Genomic DNA, 22,805 nt, shown 5'->3' with positions numbered 1-22,805 from the left:
CACCAATTTGCCGTAATTCCAAATCAAGTGCAGCAACTCCATTTTTCATTTGCTTAACTTCCTAGCCCCACCTTTTAGCAGACAAGAGACTGTCTCCTTAAAAAATAATGCTGAGTTAGCACACAAACCAGTTCTATTTGCCAAATGTAGAGGGTTCCTGCAAAGCTTGTGGGTATGTGTAAATGAATTCCATTATCTTTTCTTTTTTTTTTCTATAACTAAGAAGAGGGGGTGGGGAGCAAACTGTCTTGTATTTACTGTAGCCTGATAGTGGTAATATACGTGTGACATATATTTACCCTTGAAATGCAAATGTGCTTTAGAAATTGGCCAGTACCCCATTGAAGTTGACTGATGACTGACAGAAGGTTATAATACACCCTGCCTCATGCAGGCTGTAAGGAAACCTTGAGCTGAAAATATATGGGAAATTCCTCTCTAACAAGAAAAATCCTTCAGGTCAAGCTTATAAGGTCTCAACATTTGGATTTTAAAGTTTTCTGGAATTTCTATGACAGAAATGGTGTGGGATTTCAGGTAAACAAGAAAATATTAATATTGTTTCACTAAGATATTTTCAATGAAATTGCATGTTTTGTATTTACAGTTTTATATTGTTCACCACTTTATTTTCACATTGCTTCCTTCTCCCTGGGATTCTATTCTAGTGACACTTTTTAATCACTAGAGCCACTCTAAGATTTGCTAATTCAATAAGTACAGTTTCAGTCTACATTTCTTCAGTGAGCATCAGAAAGACAGTTAAAATTTAATATCACAAATGGCATAAAGCAGCATGACTGGTAAGAATACTGAGGGAGGTGCCTGAGTGGTTCAGTCAGTTGAACATCTATCTGACTCTCCATTTCGGCTCAGGTCATGATCTCAGTTTGTGGGATAGAACCCCATGTCAGGCTTTGCACTGAAAGTGCACAGCCTGCTTGGGATTCTCTCTCTCCCCCTCTCCCTGCCCCTTCCCCCTCTGTCAAAATAAATAAACATTAAAAACAAACAAACAAAAAAGAATACTGAGAATTAAGGGTTGGATCCTAGTCAACAGTTCTGTTTTTGTTTTTTTTTTTTTTACTTTTGTGACCTTGAAGAAGTTTCTTAGTCTTTTTGAATCTCAGTTTTCTCAACTACAAATTAAAAGGATTAAATCAAAAGACCTCTAAACTTCCCTAAGACATCATTCTCTAAAATGTTTAAGATTTCCCTGCAAAAATAAGCTATATATCCCTGCAAAACTTTGCCACAGCTCTTTATGCCCGCAACAGATGGTAGACTGTACAGGAAAATGTTTAGCATCCAGATTAGCTGGCTGGCTCCAGTAAAATAACTATAATAAACACTCATCTTTCAGACTATACAATTTTTTAATCATTGAAAGGGCTGGCCTGGATTTTAATTTAGTGACACCTATGAGGGGAAAAAAAAAAAGACTTCCTGGTCAAACTGATCAGGTAGAGAATATTTATAGGAAAAAGACATAATATCAGCTGGTTTATCACCATTAAATTGTTATAAAAAATAGCTTTCTTTTCTTTAAAGCAAGTTTTTTTGGGGAAAGGTTTTTTATAACAAATTAAATTTCTTTACTAGACATGAGTCATCCAAGTTTTCTATCTATTCTTGTTTCAGTTTTGGCATGCCATCTTTTTTTCAAAGAATTTGTCCTTTAATCTTTGTTGTTTTGCACATAGTAGGCATGAAGTCATTCACATCCCTTTATTTTTAATAATGGCATTTGTGTTTTAACTCTTCTTTTTCTTAATAAGTTTTGTAACGACCTTACAAAATTTATTATTGTTTTCAAAGAATCAACTTTTGGATTTGTTAATTTGCTATATTGTTTCTCTGTTATTTATTTCATTGCTTTCTTATTTCTATAATGAATGTTAAATGTGCACTTAAAAAGAATGTATATTGCACAGTTGTTGAATGTAGTCTTGTACAAATGTCAATTAGGTCAAATTAGTTGGTAGCTTGTTCAAATCTGCGATAACACTATTTATTCTTTTGACCAATTTTCCTATTACTAAAAGAGGCATGGGAAAAATTTCCAGGCATACTTATGAAGTTGTCCATTTTACTCTTTAATCCTGTCAATTTTTGCTTTATTTACATTGAATCTATTACTAAGGCATACACATTTAGGATTATTACCTAATTCTGAAAATTGACCCTTTTACAATTATGAAGTGTCCTCTTTATCTCTGGAAATAGTCCTTGAAGAGTACTTTGATGTTAATATGACCACTCTAGAACTCTTCTGCTAGCTTTTGTTCATTGTTTTATCTTTTTCTATACTTTTACTTCCAATTAGTGTCTTTACATTCATGTTTTAGAGAGAGCTGAGATTGTTCTTGCTTTTTTATCCATCCTGAGAAGCTCTTTCATTTACATATAATGTTTACATTGTATATTTAATATAAATGTTGCTACAGTTGGGTTTAAGTCTATTTTGTATTTGTTTTTTATTCACTCAATATGTTCCCCTTTCCTGTCTTCTTTTAGTATTCCATTTAGTTTTTAGTATTCCATTTCAGTTTCTGCAGTATCTTTTAGGTTGCCTTTTTGTATTAGTGGTTGCTCTAGGAATTGTAACATGCATTCTTAATTACCACACTCTGTTTAGAATTAATACTGCTATACATAAAATGAAAGAAACTTGCAAGAGAATAGCTCCATTTCTGTTGCTATTATTGTCACACATATTTGTATCTACCTAACTTATAAGTAACATAATAATGTTATAATTTTGCCTTAAATGGTCAATTTTAAAGAAATTTTTAAAAATTATTCTTTCAAACTGATCAACATATATTTTCTTTTTTTTATTTATTTATTTTTATTTTTTATGAAATTTATTGACAAATTGGTTTCCATACAACACCCAGTGCTCATCCCAAAAGGTGCACTCCTCAATACCCATCACCCACCCTCCCTTCCCTCCCACCCCCCATCAACCCTCAGTTTGTTCTCAGTTTTTAACAGTCTCTTATGCTTTGGCTCTCTCCCATTCTAACCTCTTTTTTTTTTTTCCTTCCCCTCCCCCATGGGTTCCTGTTAAGTTTCTCAGGATCCACATAAGAGTGAAACCATATAGTATCTGTCTTTCTCTGTATGGCTTATTTCACTAGCATCACACTCTCCAGTTCCATCCACGTTGCTACAAAAGGCCATATTTCATTTTTTCTCATTGCCACGTAATATTCCATTGTGTATATAAACCACAATTTCTTTATCCATTCATCAGTTGATGGACATTTAGGCTCTTTCCATAATTTGGCTATTGTTGAGAGTGCTGCTATGAACATTGGGGAACAAGTGGCCCTATGCATCAGTACTCCTGTATCCCTTGGATAAATTCCTAGCAGTGCTATTGCTGGGTCATAGGGTAGGTCTATTTTTAATTTTCTGAGGAACCTCCACACTGCTTTCCAGAGCGGCTGCACCAATTTGCATTCCCACCAACAGTGCAAGAGGGTTCCCATTTCTCCACATCCTCTCCAGCATCTATAGTCTCCTGATTTGTTCATTTTGGCCACTCTGACTGGCGTGAGGTGATACCTGAGTGTGGTTTTGATTTCCCTGATAAGGAGCGACGCTGAACATCTTTTCATGTGCCTGTTGGCCATCCGGATGTCTTCTTTAGAGAAGTGTCTATTCATGTTTTCTGCCCATTTCTTCACTGGGTTATTTGTTTTTCAGGTGTGGAGTTTGGTGAGCTCTTTATAGATTTTGGATACTAGCCCTTTGTCCGATATGTCATTTGCGAATATCTTTTCCCATTCTGTTGTTTGCCTTTTAGTTTTGTTGATTGTTTCCTTTGCAGTGCAGAAGGTTTTCATCTTCATGAGGTTCCAATAGTTCATTTTTGCTTTATATCCCTTGCCTTTGGGGATGTGTCAAGTAAGAAATTGCTACAGCTGGAATCAGAGAGATTTTTTCCTGCTTTGTCCTCTAAAGTTTTGATGGTTTCCTGTTGCAGGGAGTATGGCTGGAATCGCAAAAGATGAGTCCACAAACAAAATGCAGTTAAGTGAAGGTCCTCATTCTCGAGTGGGAATGAGGCCCTGACTCCAGAATGAAGCTTCTATTTATTAGGATAATTGCTAAAGACTACGTGCATAAAGTCAGCTAAGCAAGTGTGTTAATCAACCTAATTTAGCTTTTCAAGGTTGAATTTCAAGTTAATTGGTTTCTATAACACTAGGAAGGGTCAGGTGTGAAGGAGGAACCAGCCTTGGAAAATGTTAATGGCTCTAGGCATTCCTTACAAGCTGCAGCCTTGTTCAGCTGTGTAAAAATGTCCTAAGGCCTTGCACCTTCTCCAGCCCTTCCATTTTGAAGCCTTTTCCTTTGATGCTTCTCTCTTGCATCTCCCACAGTTTCCTGTCTCATATTCAGGTCCTTCATCCATTTTCAGTTTTTTTTTTGTGAATGGTGTACGAAAGTGGTCTAGTTTCATCCTTCTCCACGTTGCTGTCCAGTTCTCCCAGCACCAGTTGTTAAAGAGACTGTCTTTTTCACATTGGATATTCTTTCCTGCTTTGTCAAAGATGAGTTGGCCATACATTTGTGGGTCCAATTCTGGAGTCTCTATTCTATTCCATTGGTCTATGTATCTGTTTTTGTGCCAATACTATGCTGTCTTGATGATTACAGCTTTGTAGCAAAGGCTACAGTCTGAGATTGTGATGTCTCCCACTTTGGTTTTTTTATTCAATATTACTTTAGCTATTCAGAGTCTTTTGTGGTTCTATAAAAATTTTAGTATTGTTTGTTCCAGCTTCAAGAAGAATGTTGGTGCAATTTTGATTGGGATTGCACTGAAAGTGTAGATAGCTTGGGGAAATACTGACATTTTGACAATATTTATTCTTCCAATCCATGAGCATGGAAAGTTTTTCCATTTCTTTGTATCTTCTTCAATTTCCTTCATAAGCTTTCTATAGTTTTCAGCATACAGATGTTTTACATCTTTGGTTAGGTTTATTCCTAGGTATTTTATGCTTCTTGGTGCAATTGTGAATGGGATCAGTTTCTTTATTTGTCTTTCTGTTGCTTCATTGTTAGTGTATAAGAATGCAACTGATTTCTGTACATTGATTTTGTATCTTGAGACTTGGCTGAATTCACGTATCAGTTCTAGCAGACTTTTGGTGGAGTCTATTGGATTTTCCATGTATACTATCATGTCATCTGCAAAAAGTGAAAACTTGACTTCATCTTTGCCAATTTTGATGCCTTTGATTTCCTTTTGTTATCTGATTGCTGATGCTAGAATTTCCAACACTATGTTAAACAACGGTGGTGAAAGTGGACATCGCTGTTGTGTTCCCGATCTTAGGGGGAAAGCTCTTAGTTTTTCCCCATTGAGGATGATATTACCTGTGGGCTTTACATAAATGGTTTCTATAATGTTTAAGTATGTTCCTTCTATCCCGATGTTCTCTAGGGTTTTTATTAAGAAAGGATGCTGGGGGCGCCTGGGTGGCACAGTCGGTTGAGCGTCTGACTTCAGCCATGTCACGATCTCACGGTCCGTGAGTTCGAGCCCCGCGTCAGGCTCTGGGCTGATGGCTCGGAGCCTGGAGCCTGTTTCCGATTCTGTGTCTCCCTCTCTCTCTGTCCCTCCCCCGTTCATGCTCAGTCTCTCTCTGTCCCAAAAATAAATAAAAAACGTTGAAAGAAAAATTAAAAAAAAAAAAAAGGATGCTGAATTTTGTCAAATGCTTTTTCTGCATCAATTGACAGGACCATATGGTTCTTATCTTTTCTTTTATAAATGTGATGTATCACGTTGATTGATTTGCGAATGTTGAACCAGCCCTGCAGCCCAGGAATGAATCCCACTTGATCATGGTGAATAATTCTTCTTATTTGCTGTTGAATTCAATTTTCTAGTGTCTTGTTGAGAATTTTTGCAACCATAGTCATCAGGGATATTGGCCTGTAGTTCTCTCTTTTTGCTGGGTCTCTGTCTGGTTTAGGAATCAAAGTAATGCTGGCTTCATAGAATGACTCTGGAAGTTTTCCTTCCTTTTCTATTTTTTGGAACAGCTTGAGAAGGATAGGTATTATCTCTGCTTTAAATGTCTGGTAGAATTCCCCAGGGAAGCCATCTGGTCCTGGACTCTTATTTGTTGGGAGATTTTTGATAACTGATTCCATTTCTTCGCTGGTTATGGGTCTGTTCAAGTTTTCTATTTCTTCCTGTTTGAGTTTTGGAAGTGAGTGGATGCTTCGGAATTTGTCCATTTCTTCCAGGTTGTCCAGTTTGCTGGCATATAATTTTTCATAGTATTCCCTGATAATTGCTTATATTTCTGAGGGATTGGTTGTAATAATTCCATTTTCATTCATGATTTTATTTATTTGGGTCCTCTCCCTTTTCTTTTTGAGAAGCTTGGCTAGAGGTTTATCAATTTTGTTTATTTTTTTTTAAAAGCCAACTCTTGGTTTCATTGATTTGCTCTACAGTTGTTTTTTTTTTTTTTAGATTCTATATTGTTTATTTCTGCTCTGATCTTTATTATTTCTCTTCTTCTGCTGGGTTTGGGGTGTCTTTGCTGTTCTGCTTCTATTTCCTTTAGGTGTGCTGTTAGATTTTGTATTTGGGATTTTTCTTGTTTCTTGAGATAGGCCTGGATTGCAATGTATTTTCCTCTCAGGACTGCCTTCACTGCATCCCAAACGTTTGGATTGTTGTATTTTCATTTTCGTTTGTTTCCATATAGTTTTAAATTTCTTCTCTAATTGCCTGGTTGACCCATTCATTCTTTAGTAGAATGTTCTTTAACCTCCATGCTTTTGGAGGTTTTCCAGACTTTTTCCTGTGGTTGATTTCAAGTTTCATAGCATTGTGGTCTGAAAGTGTGCATGGTATGATCTCAATTCTTTTATACTTATGAAGGGCTGTTTTGTGACCCAGTATGTGATCTATCTTGGAGAATGTTCCATGTGCACTCGAGAAGAAAGTATATTCTGTTGTTTTGGGATACAGAGTTCTAAATATATCTGTCAAGTACCTCTGATACAATATATCATTCAGGGCCCTTGTTTCCTGTTTATTCTCTGTCTAGATGTTCTATCCATTGTTGTAAGTGGAGTGTTAAAGTTTCTTGCAATTACCACATTCTTATCAATAAGGTTGCTTATGTTTGTAATTGTCTTATATATTTGGGGGTTCCCATATTCGGTGCCTAGACATTTATAATTGTTAGCTCTTCCTGATGGGTAGACCCTGTAATTATTATATAATGCCCTTCTTCATATCTTGTTACAGCCTTTAATTTAAAGTCTAGTTTGTTGGATGTAAGTAAAACTCCAGCTTTCATTTGACCTCCAGTAGCATGATATAGATAGTTCTCCATCCCCTCACTTTCAATATGAAAGTGTCGTCTGGTCTAAACTGAGTCTCTTGTAGACAGCAAATAGATGAGTCTTGGTTTTTTATCTATTCTGATACCCTATGTCTTTTGGTTGGAGCATTTAGTCAATTTACATTCAACGTTATTATTGAAAGACATGGGTTTAGAATCATTGTGATGTCTGTAGGTTTCATGCTTGTAGTGATGTCTCTGGTACTTTGTGGTCCTTGCAGCATTTCACTCACAGAATCCCCCTTAGGATCTCTTGTAGGGCTGGTTTAGTGGTGATGAATTCCTTCAGTTTTTGTTTGTTTGGGAAAACCTTTATCTTTCCTTCCGTTCTGAATGACAGTCTTGCTGGATACAGGATTCTTGGTTGCATTTTGTTGTTGTTCATTACATTGAAGATTTCCTGTGATTCCTTTCTGGCCTGCCACGTTTTAGTAGATAGGTCTGCTACTACCCTTATATGTCTACCTTTGTATGTTAGGGCCTTTTATCCCTAGCTGCTTTCAGAATTCTCTCTTTATCCTTGTATTTTGCCAGTTTCACTATGATATGTCGTGCAGAAGATCGATGCAAGTTACATCTGAAGGGAGTTCTCTGTGCATCTTGGATTTCAATGCGTGTTTCCTTCCCCAGATCAGGGAAGTTCTTAGCTATAATTTGTTCATGTACACTTTATGCCCCTTTCTCTCTCTTCTTCTTCTTCTGGAATTGCTATGATACAAAATTTGTTCTGTTTGATTACATCACTTAGTTCTCTAATTCCCCCCTCATACTCCTGGATGTTTTTCTCTTTCTCTCATCTTCCTCTTTTTCCATAATTTTATCTTCTAATTCACCTATCCTTCCTCTGCGTCTTCAATCCATGCTATGGCTGCCTACATTTTCTTTTCACCTCATTTATAGAATTTTTTAATTCATCAAGACTGTTTTTTAGTCCCTTGATCTCTGTAGCAATAGATTCTCTGCTGTCCTCTATGCTCTTTTAAACCCCAGCGATTAATTTTATGACTATTGTTCTAAATTATCGTTCCATTATATTGCTTAAATTGGTTTTGACCAGTTCGTTAGCTGTCGCTACTTCCTGGAGTTTCTTTTGAGGAGAATTCTTCTGTTTCGTCATTTTGGCTAGTTTTCTGTCCCTTATGTGTTTTAAAAGCTTGTGTGCTCTGCACCTGCAAGCACTGCCATGTTAAAGTAGGATTATACACGGTCCAGGGCCTGGCCCTTCAAGAGGTGTTTTTTTCGGGGATTGTTACTTGCTCTCTGTTGTGACTTTGGTTATTTTATTACCCTGCTCATAGTAATATTTTGTACCCTCCACCAGGTGTGTTTTGATTTGTTCCTTGGAGTAGCCCTGTAGAGGAAAACAGACAAACAGGAGACAAAAACATGCAAGCACACAAACAAAAAATACAAACAAATAAACAAAAACAAAAACTTAAAGACTAAAAACAAAAAACCCATAAACACCGACTACAATTAAAGAAGAGGGTGGAGGTGATGTTTATGGAAGAGCACATACAAAGAGAGAAATGACAAGGGGGGTGTGTGGGGGGGGGAATAAACGATGATTAGCCAGAGAGACTAAAAGGCTTAATCCAGAGGGAGGAAAATAAAGAAGGAGGCGGGGAAAAAAAAAGGAAGATAAAATTACCCAGATAGAGAAGCTATATGGCTTGATTATTCCAGAGAGAGAGAAAGGAGTATAAAGAAGGAGGTGTAGAACATGTATCAAGACAATGGATTAAATATGTCTGTTTAGATAGACCAATAACCAAAGTAACCAGCCTAGGGGAGGGAAGAGATAAGGAGGAGAAATGGGGGAGAGGGGGTTAGAATATATCTATATATCCAGAATTGACCTAGAGTTAATCCAGGCAATGCTGAATCACTTGTCAGGAGGGGCTATCTGCAGGGTCTGTGCTGTTCCAGTGGATGTGCAGTCACCCAGTGCAAGGGCATGTGTGTTGGCGAAATCTGAACCCACCTCCACTATGGGCCCTGGGAGTGATCCCTGAGGCCCCACCTTGGTGGTGGTGGTGGTGGGGTGGGGGTGGGGGGATAGTGATTCCCCCAGTCTCTTCTCCACAGAGCCAGACTCAGTGGACTCCATTTGAGTCGTCCTCCATGTGTGGTGGGTGCAGACAGGGAGGTCCTTCTCACTCCACCAACTGCCCTGACCCTGCGTTTGGCTAGGATTCAAAGTCCCACTCTATGTGCTCTGGCACTGGGGAAGCACCTCTCTGTGCAGAGATATGTGGTCCCAGCTGGCTGTGTCTGTGCCACCGCATTTCAGGGAGGACCAACTTCTCCTATTGTGGACTGAGAGCTGCTGCCCTCACCACAAGCCCCCAGGGTGGCGCACACAGGCAGGCTTTGTCTTTTCCCACAGCACTCCAGGCAAATGGCCGCCTTATACTCCTGCAGACTGTGCCCTCCGCCCAGCCACTGTGCCCAGGGGTGGCAGATGCAGGCAGGTTTTGTACTATCACACAGCCCTCCAGGGAGGGAACCACTTTCTCCAGCTGCGTACTGAGCCTATGACCTACCACCACACCCAGGCCTGGCTCCCCTCCTCCTGAGGTGCGGGAACAGGGAGTCAGCCCCTGTCTGAAGAAAGCCCCACAGTTAGAGACCGGATCCCTCTCAGTCTCAGTCTGCGGTCTTTCTCCTGTCCAGCTATGGTCCTGCACTCCCCTAGCCACTCTTTCTCTTCCCTTTGTCCATCTGCAGAAGGGAGTCCCTCCCCTCTGTGACCACGCAGCCTTTTTTTTATCTTCCCCAGTTGGTAGTTACCCACCTATTTTTTTTCCAGCTTTCCCATTTTCTTTCTAGTAGATTCAGTCTCTTTTCCTCCCAGGCTCTGGTGTTCAAAGTCCTTTGGCTTCTACATTTCCTTGTTTGAGAGACGCTGGATGTATGGATCCCTCTACTTCTCCGCCATGTTGGCCCTCTCCCCGCTGGCATTCTCTATTATTATGAACATCTTTTCCTTTAAGTTCTTGAACATTAACAATAGCTACTTTAAAGGTCTTTGCCCATTAATTCCAACATCTGGGATATCTTTTTCTTTGATGTAAATCATATTTTCCTGTTTCTTCATGTCTAGTATTTTATTTGTTGTATACTAAACATTTTACATTATACAGATTCTGAATTCTGTTACTGTTCTTGAGAGAATGTTGGGTTTGTTTGTTTTTTTCATTCTATTTGGTGGCCAAATTACTAGTTTATCATCTTGAACTTGTCAAGGCTTGATTTTACACTTTCATTAGGGCAAATCAATTTATTTTGTCCTTAGTACTTAGGTGAATCCTTTAGTCCTAAGACACAGTTTCCACTCCTTAGGTTTTTGCCTTCTAAGATTTCTATGGAAAGAATGAGGTGCTCACTAACTCCCCATCACTCAATGGGACTTAAACTCCAATTTTTAACTACTTCCATTGTGAACAGCAATGAAAAGTATGCCTATGCTTTAAGTTCCATCGATGTAAACAGTCTATCTTGTTCACGCTGTCTTTAGCACATAAAATAGCAAGTGTTTAATATTTGTTGTTAAATGAATAAACTATAAAAGACTGAAAGAAAATTTTCTCAAAAAAACAAAATACAAATCTGTTTTTCCTTTACCTCTGGACATTGTTCACTTATGCAATTGTATTTACTGGGTTCAGCTATATTCCAGAGATTATGTGAGGAGCTTTAAATAAAAGTGCAAACAGAATCAACAATCCTTGCCTTAACAGAGGTTGAAATTTTAGTCAGAGATCATTCTGGCACAATTTATAGTATCATAGCTATGTGTCTATAATTAAAGAACCTAGGTTTGAATCTAGCTCCATTGTCAACTAGCTGGATGACCCTAAATGAGATATTCAACCTCACTTTTCTCATCCATAAAATGGTGATAACAAAAATACTTACTTCATTGTGTTCTTAACAGGAGTTATATGAAAGTACAAAGTCAAGTACATAATAAGTCCAGACTGAGTGCTATGGCTAAACTTATTATAAGACTAGGTCTCCAGTAATATCCAATCTTAAACTGGAAAGCTGTTAACTGAATATTTAAAAATTTTTTTAATGTTTATTTATTTTTGAGAGAGACAGAGACAGAATGTGAGTGGGTTGGGGCAGAGAGAGAGGGAGGCACAGAATCTGAAGCAGGCTCCAGGCTCCGAGCTGTCAGCACAGAGCCTGACACAGGGCTTGAACTCACAAGCTGTGAGATCATGACCTAAGCTGAAGTCGGACATTCAACCGACTGAGCCACCCAGGCACCCCTGTTTACTGAATATTTAAATAATTGCATTGCATTTTTCATAGCCATATTTTGCCTAGATTTTCCATAAGTGCAATTCCATAGTACTTAAAACTTAGAGTCATATATATTTTGGAAATCATATTTTTTTTTAATTTTAGGAAATTAATATAGTATATTTACCATATATTATGTAACACTCAAGCAGGGTCTGAGGCAGTGTCCTGATACAAAACACATCAATATTAATTAGCTAATGTAATTAATGTTAATATGTAGGCAAAATGTGAATATCCACATAAAATAGGAAAAGTAAAAACTGAATAATCATAATCACTTGTCACTTGAGGTCAGGTTTTTGACACCAAGTAATTTTAGTACCACCTTAAGTGACATCAACTTTCAGTTTCTGGAGCTTTCTGAATTTTGGAATTATGGAGGAGGAATTATGGACCTTGTAGAGCCACATATTTTGAGTAAATGAGAAGAGGAATGAAGAAGGATATAAAGTAGAAGAAGGTAGCCTGAATAATATATTTAAATAAACTTGTATTTACTGGAGGCTTAGAGTTCCAAACTGGTAGCTTCTGACAAACTTCAGTCTCCAAGGTGTACCCCTTTACTATATGCATCTGGATGGCCTGGCACAGTGCTTTGCACCTCATTAGTCCTAAATAATATTTGGTGGGTTAATGAATGAATGTATTACCAGTAAATAAGAAAGGACAAGTGTGAAACTTCCCTTTCTGAGAACGTTCACCGTTACCTTTCCACAATCCATTCTTTCCCTCACACTGTCCAATCTATCTCATAAAATCAATAGTTTTTCACAAGTTTGTTAACAAATTTGATACATATAACAGCAGAGAAATCTTAACACTCTCTCAGAGTCATTGAAAGACATGCTTTTACCATAGTGAATTATAGTACCCTGTTTCTAATAAACAAAACAGATGAAACATTATATACTATTTTTTACACTGATTTTCTCAGCTACTACACAGTAAGCTTCAGCCTGGTCTACTGAATGATCATTAATATACTAAAAAGAAAAAAGATTTTTTTTCTCCTTGCCTTAGTCAAATTAAATGGAAACACTAAAACATATACGTTAAAAACTGAAGCTTTCAACCACATGCACTTCTTTAAACCTAGATACCTAAGTCAGGATAAAACCAAAACAAGCACATTAATTTATACTTTTCTGCTATTACATAAAGATATACCTGGGTGGCTTTGGTTCCGGTTGGATAGGCTGTTGCTCTTTCTTCAGTAAGGTTTTCTAGAATAGAGAAAGAAGAGTTGACATAAGTAGGAAAACAACTTCAATGTAAAATTCTAATTTCACTAATGTTCTATTATCAAAGGGAGAAGGAACCATTCTATTCTAATCTATATTACAAACCTAAACACTGATGTAAATTTGAAAGTATACTATGAACTGAAACATCCAAGATGGAGTCAGGAATGTCAAAGGCCCTAGAATGTCAGGATCCAGGAGACCACCAGGGAAATGCACAACTACAAGTGGATGGAACATAAACTTTTAGACTGTGCCGGCCACAAATGGCTACATCTTGTTGCAGGTCTCAGAATGAAGCTTATATCACTGAATTCCAACCTAACAACTAGCATAGTAACATACCCTAAATAGACTAAAGTTAATTATTTTTACCTACACCAGTCATAATTCTTTCAAAACAACTTCTAGAAGCCTGAGATTTTTGCCTTTATATACTCTGTCTTTCTCCTCCCTCAGGTTCCTCCTGAATCTGTGTCTCCTGGACTGGAATTGCTAAAGACCTCTAAGAAACTTTTGGTCTGCTTTGCAGCCTAAGTACTTTTCTGTTTGACAATACTCAGAGGAGTAGGATCATTGTACTTCCTCCAGCATCTTTTAGCACCCAGGAATACAGTTCCTACCGATCATTTCAGTGAACAAATATCCATACAAATCTATTACAGATGAGAATTTATTTATTTATTTATTTATTTATTTATTTATTTATGTGTTCCCTGTCTTATAAAAGAGATTCAAGATAGCTTACAAAAAATATAGCACATATGAAAAAAGGAAAATAACAAAGACAGATTAAAGGGAAAATATAGATAGAAAGATAGTATCAAATATTTTCTGATATTTTTGTCACACAGATTTTGTTTTCCAATTCCTAGCTATCAAAATGTATGAACTGAGTTATGTTCTACCAAAATTCATATATTGAAGTCCTAATTCACAATGTGACAATATTTGGAAATAAGGTCTTTCAGGGGTAATTAAGGTTAAATGTGGTCATAAGGGTGAAGCCCTAATCCAATAGAACTGTTGGCCTTATAAGAAGAGGAATAGATGGCCAGGGACACGTGTGCACAGAGAAACACCAAGAAGCAGCCATCTGTAAGGAAAGGAGAGAAGACTCAGGAGAAATCAACTCTGCCAGCATCTTGATCTTAGACTTCTAGTCTCCAGAAATGTGAGAAAATTAACTTCCATTATATAAGCTACCCACTCTGTGGTATTTTATTATGGCAGGCCTGGCAAACAACGAATACACAAAGTAATGAAGAAAACATGGTAGTTCTGACATTCACAATGTCTATAAGAGACGCAAATTTAACTTCTGTGAAAAATTTCTTCCATGAGTTCTTCAAAAGAAGCATACTATGTTGTGATGATCAGTTTCAACAGCATCTCTTCAACAACTACATGAGAGTGTTTAATGTGGATTTTTTTAAGACAATTCTTCAATTATCTGTCAACATTGGAAAGAAAAACCAGGAAGATAATTCTATAAGACTTAAGAATAACTGGGCCATTCCCTCCCTGGTCATTCTGTGTGATCCAAAGGTTAAACTTATGCCTAGAGGCATTGATGAATTGCATATCTACTTTATAATCTGCCATGACAATTATTTTGCACAAAATATCTTTGGAAAAAAAATGGTCTCAGATAAGAGGAATTTGAGGAAATCTTGATAAATGAGTTAATGGATTTTGGATTGTTGGTTTTGTCTTCTCCCTCAGACTCTATAAGAAGTCAGGAACATAAAATGTCTTGGCTATTGTTATATGGTATGCTCATGATACCACAAGGAAATGCTCATTTTAGTTCTGGTTCTTAAGTTTCAAATATGTGTTTAACCACTATTTGACAACTAAAGCCAAAGAAGTTTCTTATATAAAATCTCTAAATCTATAAAGGAAAAACATAAAGACAAGTGAAAGTAAGTTGTGTTTGCATTGCAAAAACCCCTCAATATTAGGACATAAGAATGATTGTTTTAAATATTTTAAACAAATTATAAGTCTCCCTTTTAAAGTTAAACTCATTCTGTGTCATATTACTCTCTCAGATGCATCTGACTTATATATGTTAATTTTGTATTTGATGCCAATCATTTTTTAAGATCAAAGATTAACTTTTCTTCTATCATTATGTTAAAATGCAACAATCACCTTGAAAATTAGTTTGTAACCTCTCTCAACTATTTGTAACTTTTAGAATTCCCTGATGATGTTTTCATTTTCAAAGTGGGACATCATCTTCAAGCATAATACTGTATTTTTTAAAAAATTATGAGCAACATGTAGGTCTCATAAAACATGAAGCAGGACCTACATATTTCAAATGTTGCCCTCAAGATGCTCCATGACACATATTCATGGCTACAAAAATACTAATGACTACAAAAATTAATTTTAACCAATATATTCCATACTTTGCACAAAACAATGTGCTTGGCTAAGAACACACTGTCCGTATGTGATACTACTATTTACACTTGCCAACTTGATTTTCTTTTAACTGCTTCCTTCTTGGCCAGACTAACTGAATTGGCATGCTCTCCGTGATGAAGGGTGTCAAGTTTGAAGGCTGCTAAGTAAAACAGTCTCAGACAAACATTCTTGAGGATTTTCAGTACTAAGATAGTCTCTGATTTTTTTCCAGTTACCCTCTTGCAACTGCATGTCCTTAACAACCTCCATTGTGCCTCTCTCTTCCTATCCTTCTATCTCTTCCTACCAAAAACTGGTTTCTGTTTTGGATCTTTTCCAATTTGAGGGGGGGAAGTCTCCATTTGCAAAATCAGCAGCAGTCCTATTTAAGATGTCCTGTGGACTTTTGATAAGTATTAGTGTTCTACATATAGATATATTCAAATCTCAAGTCCATTCTGTCTTAATGTTTCAACTCCATTCTTTCTCAAAATCTTTCCTTTTCCACAGGTATGACCTGTTTCTTTAAATTATTTCAAGCTCTTTGTCTCTAGATGACCATGCATTTGGAGTGACACATTCTAAATTTTTTTTTTTAATTTTTATTTTTGAGAGAGACAAGGCACAAGTGAGCAAGGGGCAGAGAGAGAGGGAGAAAGCAAGAGAATCCCAAGTGCGGAGCCTGAAGCAGGCTCAAACTCAGGAACCACCAAGATCATGACCTGAGCCAAGGTCAGATGCTTAACCAACTGAGCCACTCAGGCACCCTACATTCTAAATACTTGATATAAGATGTAAGTCATTTATTAAACCCTCATGTCAAAATTTTTAAAACTTTTAACAACCTGTGTGTTATTTATTCCAAACCACTTCTCAGACTCCATTCCCCCACATATTTTCTCACATCCTACAATTTAACTGGTACCAAGATTAATTCTGATAATTTACACAATATTATTGCACCTCCAGCTTCTTTTTAGAAGCAGCTGTCTAATCCATCAATTCTTCTTTTCTTTCCAAATTTCATCTGGATTTTTTTTTCCTTTGGACAATTCTGTGAATTTCTCTCATACTATAATGATTAAATTTTTGATTAACCACAGATGAAATATGGAAGAAAATCTTTCATTTTGCATATTAACTCTAAGACATATTTCTTTTTTTAATGTTTTTATTTATTTTTAAGAGAGACAGACAGAACATGAGCAGGGGAGGGGCAGAGAGAGAGAGGGAGACACAGAATCCAAGCAGGCTCCAGGCTCTGAGCTGTCAGCACAGAGCCTGATGCAGGGCTCAAACCCACAAACCATGAGATCATGACACAAGCTGAAGTCAGTTGCTTAACTGACTGAGCCACCCAGGCACCCCTCCTAAGACATATTTCTATATTACTAGTATTAGTGTGGAATTCTAGAATATTTTTACTATAAAAAGGTAATCTATAGTTGGCATATTACACCTCCAATACTTACCCCAAATGTGGTTAAAGGGTATTTTCTAAATAGCAAGGAATTTTCATAGTTCTAAACAGTTATATGACCCTACCAGAAGTATATATAAACACACCATTAAAGGTAAAGTTAAAGGTTTGTTTAATAGTAGGTAATTGTGAAGATAAAATCATTAATAGCATATACATATAAAATTACAATTACACATTAAAACATGTGAAATAAACTGAAAATCTTTTCCTGCCAGGCTTGACTATTAACACTTGTGTTTCCCCAGCAGAAGTCAGTCATGTCACTAGCACCTTCTGTGAAATAGCAGTAAGCTTCCTCCTTTATATTGCTACTGCTTCTTGTATAAGAAGCAATTTAAAGGGAGGAATGTCAATAGCTTGCACACATGCAGAACCAGAAGGCACCAAACACATCATTCTGGGGTTTTTCACAAGTCAGTATCTTTGCATTATTAAATTTTAGAGCTTCCCCAAACACATAAAAACCACAGGAGGATTTTCAAGCCAAATAACTGCCCCTAGGAAGCTATGATATGCCCAGGAAACCCATGGATATTCAAAATCTCCTCATGCAGCAAGAGCAGCATCCATTTTGGAAGATGTTCTTAGGTGTAGCATTTTCTTCACGGTTCTTAAGAAAAATAGAGGGATTCCAAAGGTAATGCTGGCGATGACCTCAAAAAGCCATTCAACTTTCAGATTAGGGAAGACTGAAGAAGGTCTTTAGCTCAGCAACACACAGGTTGTTTCTTTACCAGTCACTATATAAAGTTTCTTCAATCTCCAAGAGAAATCAAAACTATAGGAATTTATTCTTCTAAATGCAGGAATTGAAGTATAACATGAAAGATAATAAAAAGACTAATGAGAGGAGGGAGCCGGATGGAGAAGTTTACATTACAATACAAGTCCCTCTGAGGGTTGAAATATATTTGTAAAAGATATAGACCCAGAAAACCGCCAGAAGACTAGCAGAACAGACTCTCCGGAGCCAAGCGTAGACAAGAGGCCCATAGAAGAGGGTAGGAAGGGTGGTGAGGTGGTGCACACTACACGGACTGGTGGGAGTGAGCCAGGGCGGAAGGGGCAGCCTGCCTGGCAAGTCAGAACCCCCGAAGTCTGACTTGCAAAAGCTGAGGGGCCAGACTCCGTGAGTTCTGACAGCCAGCGGGACTTAACATCTGGAATGCTAAAGGTCAACAGCTCTGCTCAGAGAGCGGGGAGGGTGAGAGGACATCGGGAGGGAGAGGTGTTGAGCCCTGGAGAAAGAGTTCAGCTTGGCAGGGCAACAAAGGCACTGGCAATCACCATCTCCCTCTCCCCACCCCCCAGCAAAATCCCAAAGGGAACCAGTTCCTGTCACCAAACTTGCTTGCACGGTGAAAACACCCAATGCTGTGCTTCTGTGGATCCACCCCTCCGATGGGTCTGCCTGCCTCCTGGTGCTCCAGGGCCCTTGCTGCAGGGGACCACCTGCAGCAAAGCAAGCTAAGCCTACCCCTCCCATCCCTGTGCACCTTGCAGATCCACCCTGGCTAATACACCAGACCCCATCAAAGCTGCACCACAAGTCTCGAAGTGTGCAAATCGCCAAGACAAGGGCCACACAACTCCACAGTGAGTCCTGCCCTGGGTGAGGGGAAGATAAGGTACATACCAGTCTGGCTGCAGTCCCAGTGGTGGGCTGGGGACAGACATCGGATGTGACTGTGGCCCCGCCCACCAACACAAGTTACTTCAGACAGCACAGGGGAAGTGCCCTGCAGTTCTGCACCACCCAAATGATGAAACAGAAGAATTCTCCTCAAAAGAAACTGGAGGAAGTAGCAACAGCTAACGAACTAATCAAAAACGATTTAAGTAATATAATGGAACAAAAATTTAGAATAATAGTCATAAATTAATTGCTGGGCTTGAAAAAAGTACAGAGAATCTATTGCGACAGAGATCAAGGGACTAAGAAATAGTCACGAGGAGCTAAAAAATGCTATAAAGGAGGTGCAAAATAAAATGGAGGTGACCACAGCACGGATTGAAGAGGCAGAGGAGAGAATAGGTGAATTAGAAGATAAAATTATGGAAAAAGAGGAAGATGAGAAAAAAGAGATAAAAAAATCCAAGAGTATGGGGGGAGAATTAGAGAACTAAGTGATGCAATCAAATGGAACAATATCCATATAATAGAAATTCCTGAAGAGGAAGAGAGAGAGAGAGGGACTAAAGGCGTACTTGAACAAATCATAGCTGAGAATTTCCCTGATCTGGGGAAGGAAAATGGCATTGAAATCCAAGAGTCATAGAGAACTACCTTCAGATGTAACTTGCATTGATCTTCTGCACGACATATCATAGTGAAACTGGCAAAATGCAAGGATAAAGAGAAAATTCTGAAAGCAGCTAGAGATAAACAGGTTCTAACCTACAAAGGGAGACCCTTAAGACTAGTGCAGACCTATCTACTGAAACTTGGCAGGCCAGAAAGGAATGCCAGGAATACTTCAATGTGATGAACAACAACAACAAAAAAATATGCAGCCAAGAACCCTTTATCCAGCAAGTCTGTCATTCAGAATAGAAGGACAGATAAAGGTCTTCCCAAACACACAAAAACTGAAGGAATTAATAACCGTTAAACCAGCCCTACAAGAGGCCCGAAGAGGGATTCTGTGGGTGAAATGTTGCAAGGACCACAAAGTACCAGAGACATCACTACAAGCATGAAACCTACAAACATCACAATGACTCTGAACCCATATCCTTCAATAATAACACTGAATGTAAATGGACTAAATGCTCCAACCAAAAGAAATAGGGTACCAGAATAGATTAAAAAAAAAAAAAAAGCAAGACCCATCTATTTGCTGTCTACACGAGACTCATTTTAGACCTGAGGACACCTTCAGATTGAAAGTGATGTGATGGAGAAGTATCTATCATGCTACTGGAAGTCAAAAGAAAGCTGGAGTAGCCATACTTATATCAGACACACTAGACTTCAAATTAAAGACTGTAACAAGCGATGAAGAAGGGAATTTTATAATAATTACAGGGACTATCCATCAGAAGAGCTAACAATTACAAATGTCTACATGCTGAATATGGGAGCCCCCAAATATATAAGACAATTAACCACAAACATAAGCAACATTATTGATAAGAATGTGGTAATTCCAGGGGACTTTAATACTCCACTTACAACAATGGATAAATCATCTAGACACAGGATCAATAATGAATCAAGGGCCCTGAATGATACATTGGATCAGATGGACTTGACAGATATATTTAGAACTCTGCATCCCAAAGCAACAGATTATACTTTCTTCTAGACTGCACATGGAACATTCTCCAAGATAGATCACATACTGGGTCACAAAACAGCCCTTCATAAGTATAAAAGAATTGAGATCATACCATGCACACTTTCAGACCACAATGCTATGAAACTTGAAATCAACCACAGGAAAAAGTCTGGAAAACCTCCAAAAGCATGGAGGTTAAAGAACATTCTACTAAAGAATGGATGGGTCAACCAGGCAATTAGAGAAGAAATTTAAAAATATATGGAAACAAACGAAAATGAAAATACAATCCAAAAGCTTTGGGATGCAGTGAAGGCAGTCCTGAGAGGAAAATACATTGCAATCCAGGCCTATCTCAAGAAACAAGAAAAATCCCAAATACAAAATCTAACAGCACACCTAAAGGAAATAGAAGCAGAACAGCAAGGACACCCCAAACCAAGCAGAAGAAGAGAAATAAACAATATAGAATCTAAAAGCAGAAATAGATCAGAGCAGAAATAAACAATATAGAATAAAAAAAACTGTAGAGCAGATGAATGAAACCAAGAGTTGGTTTTTTGAAAAAATAAACAAAATTGATAAACCTCTAGCCAAGCTTCTCAAAAAGAAAAGGGAGAGGACCCAAATAGATAAAATCATGAATGAAAATGGAATTATTACAACCAATCCCTCAGAAATATAAGCAATTATCAGGGAATACTATGAAAAATTATATGCCAACAAACTGGACAACCTGGAAGAAATGGGACAAATTCCTAAGCACCCACACACTTCCAAAACTCAAACAGGAAGAAATAGAAAACTTGAACAGACCCATAAGCAGCAAAGAAATGGAATCAGTTATCAAAAATCTCCCAACAAATAAGAGTCCAGGACCAGATGGCTTCCCAGGGGAGTTCTAGCAGAAGTTTAAAGCAGAGATAATACCTATCCTTCTCAAGCTGTTCCAAAAAATAGAAAGGGAAGGAAAACTTCCAGACTCATTCTATGAAGCCAGCATTACTTTGATTCCTAAACCAGACAGAGACCCAGCAAAAAGAGAGAACTACAGGCCAATATCCCTGATGACTATGGATGCAAAAATTCTCAACAAGATACTAGCAAATCGAATTCAACAGCATATAAGAAGAATTATTCACCATGATCAAGTGGGATTCATTCCTGGGCTGCAGGGCTGGTTCAACATTAGCAAATCAATCAACGTGATACAACACATTTATAAAAGAAAAGATAAGAACCATATGGTCCTGTCAATTGATGCAGAAAAAGCATTTGACAAAATTCAGCATCCTTTCTTAATAAAAACCCTCGAGAAGGTCGGGATAGAAGGAACATACTTAAACATTATAGAAACCATTTATGTAAAGCCCACAGATAATATTATCCTCAATGGGGAAAAACTAAGAGCTTTCCCCCTAAGATCGGGAACACAACAGCGATGTCCACTTTCACCGCCATTGTTTAACATAGTGTTGGAAATTCTAGCATCAGCAATCAGACAACAAAAGGAAATCAAAGGCATCAAAATTGGCAAAGATGAAGTCAAGTTTTCACTTTTTGCAGATGACATGATAGTGTACATGGAAAATCCAATAGACTCCACCAAAAGTCTGCTAGAACTGATACGTGAATTCAGCCAAGTCTCAAGATACAAAATCAATGTACAGAAATCAGTTGCATTCTTATACACTAACAATGAAGCAACAGAAAGACAAATAAAGAAACTGATCCCATTCACAATTGCACCAAGAAGCATAAAATACCTAGGAATAAACCTAACCAAAGATGTAAAACATCTGTATGCTGAAAACTATAGAAAGCTTATGAAGGAAATTGAAGAAGATACAAAGAAATGGAAAAACTTTCCATGCTCATGGATTGGAAGAATAAATATTGTCAAAATGTCAGTATTTCCCCAAGCTATCTACACTTTCAGTGCAATCCCAATCAAAATTGCACCAACATTCTTCTTGAAGCTGGAACAAACAATACTAAAATTTTTATAGAACCACAAAAGACTCTGAATAGCTAAAGTAATATTGAATAAAAAAACCAAAGTGGGAGGCATCACAATCTCAGACTGTAGCCTTTGCTACAAAGCTGTAATCATCAAGACAGCATAGTATTGGCACAAAAACAGATACATAGACCAATGGAATAGAATAGAGACTCCAGAATTGGACCCAAAAATTATGGCCAACTCATCTTTGACAAAGCAGGAAAGAGTATCCAAGGAAAAAAGACAGTCTCTTTAACAACTGGTGCTGGGAGAACTGGACAGCAACATGCAGAAGGATGAAACTAGACCACTTTCTCACACCATTCACAAATTAAACTCAAAATGGATAAAGGACCTGAATGTGAGACAGGAAACCATCACACCCTAAAGGAGAAAGCAGGAAAAAACCTCTCTGACCTCAGCCACAGCATTTCTTACTTGACACATACCCAAAGGCAAGAGAATTAAAAGCAAAAATGAACTATTGGGACTTCATGAAGATGAAAACCTTCTGCACTGCAAAGGAAACAATCAACAAAACTAAAAGGCAACCAACAGAATGGGAATGACATATCAAACAAAGGGCTAGTATCCAAAATCTATAAAGAATTCACCAAACTCCATACCCGAAAGACAAATAATCCAGTGCAGAAATGGGCAGAACACATGAAT

At 37.8% G+C, this 22,805-nt stretch overlaps 1 protein-coding gene across 1 annotated transcript in view; it reads right to left on the bottom strand.

Annotated features, from left to right (window-relative positions):
• The window catches only part of IQCM (IQ motif containing M), a 616,349-nt gene that overhangs the window by 392,164 nt on the left and 201,380 nt on the right, over positions 1-22,805 (bottom strand). The window contains 1 exon segment of the mRNA XM_047856690.1: positions 12,876-12,931. Within this exon segment, the coding sequence (XP_047712646.1) occupies positions 12,876-12,931 (56 nt within the window).

This window comes from Prionailurus viverrinus, chromosome B1 (genome assembly GCF_022837055.1).
Source record: "Prionailurus viverrinus isolate Anna chromosome B1, UM_Priviv_1.0, whole genome shotgun sequence".
Lineage (NCBI taxonomy): Eukaryota > Metazoa > Chordata > Mammalia > Carnivora > Felidae > Prionailurus > Prionailurus viverrinus.
The sequence above is the reverse complement of the archived record's forward strand: the minus strand, read 5'-3'. Positions and strand labels throughout refer to the sequence as shown.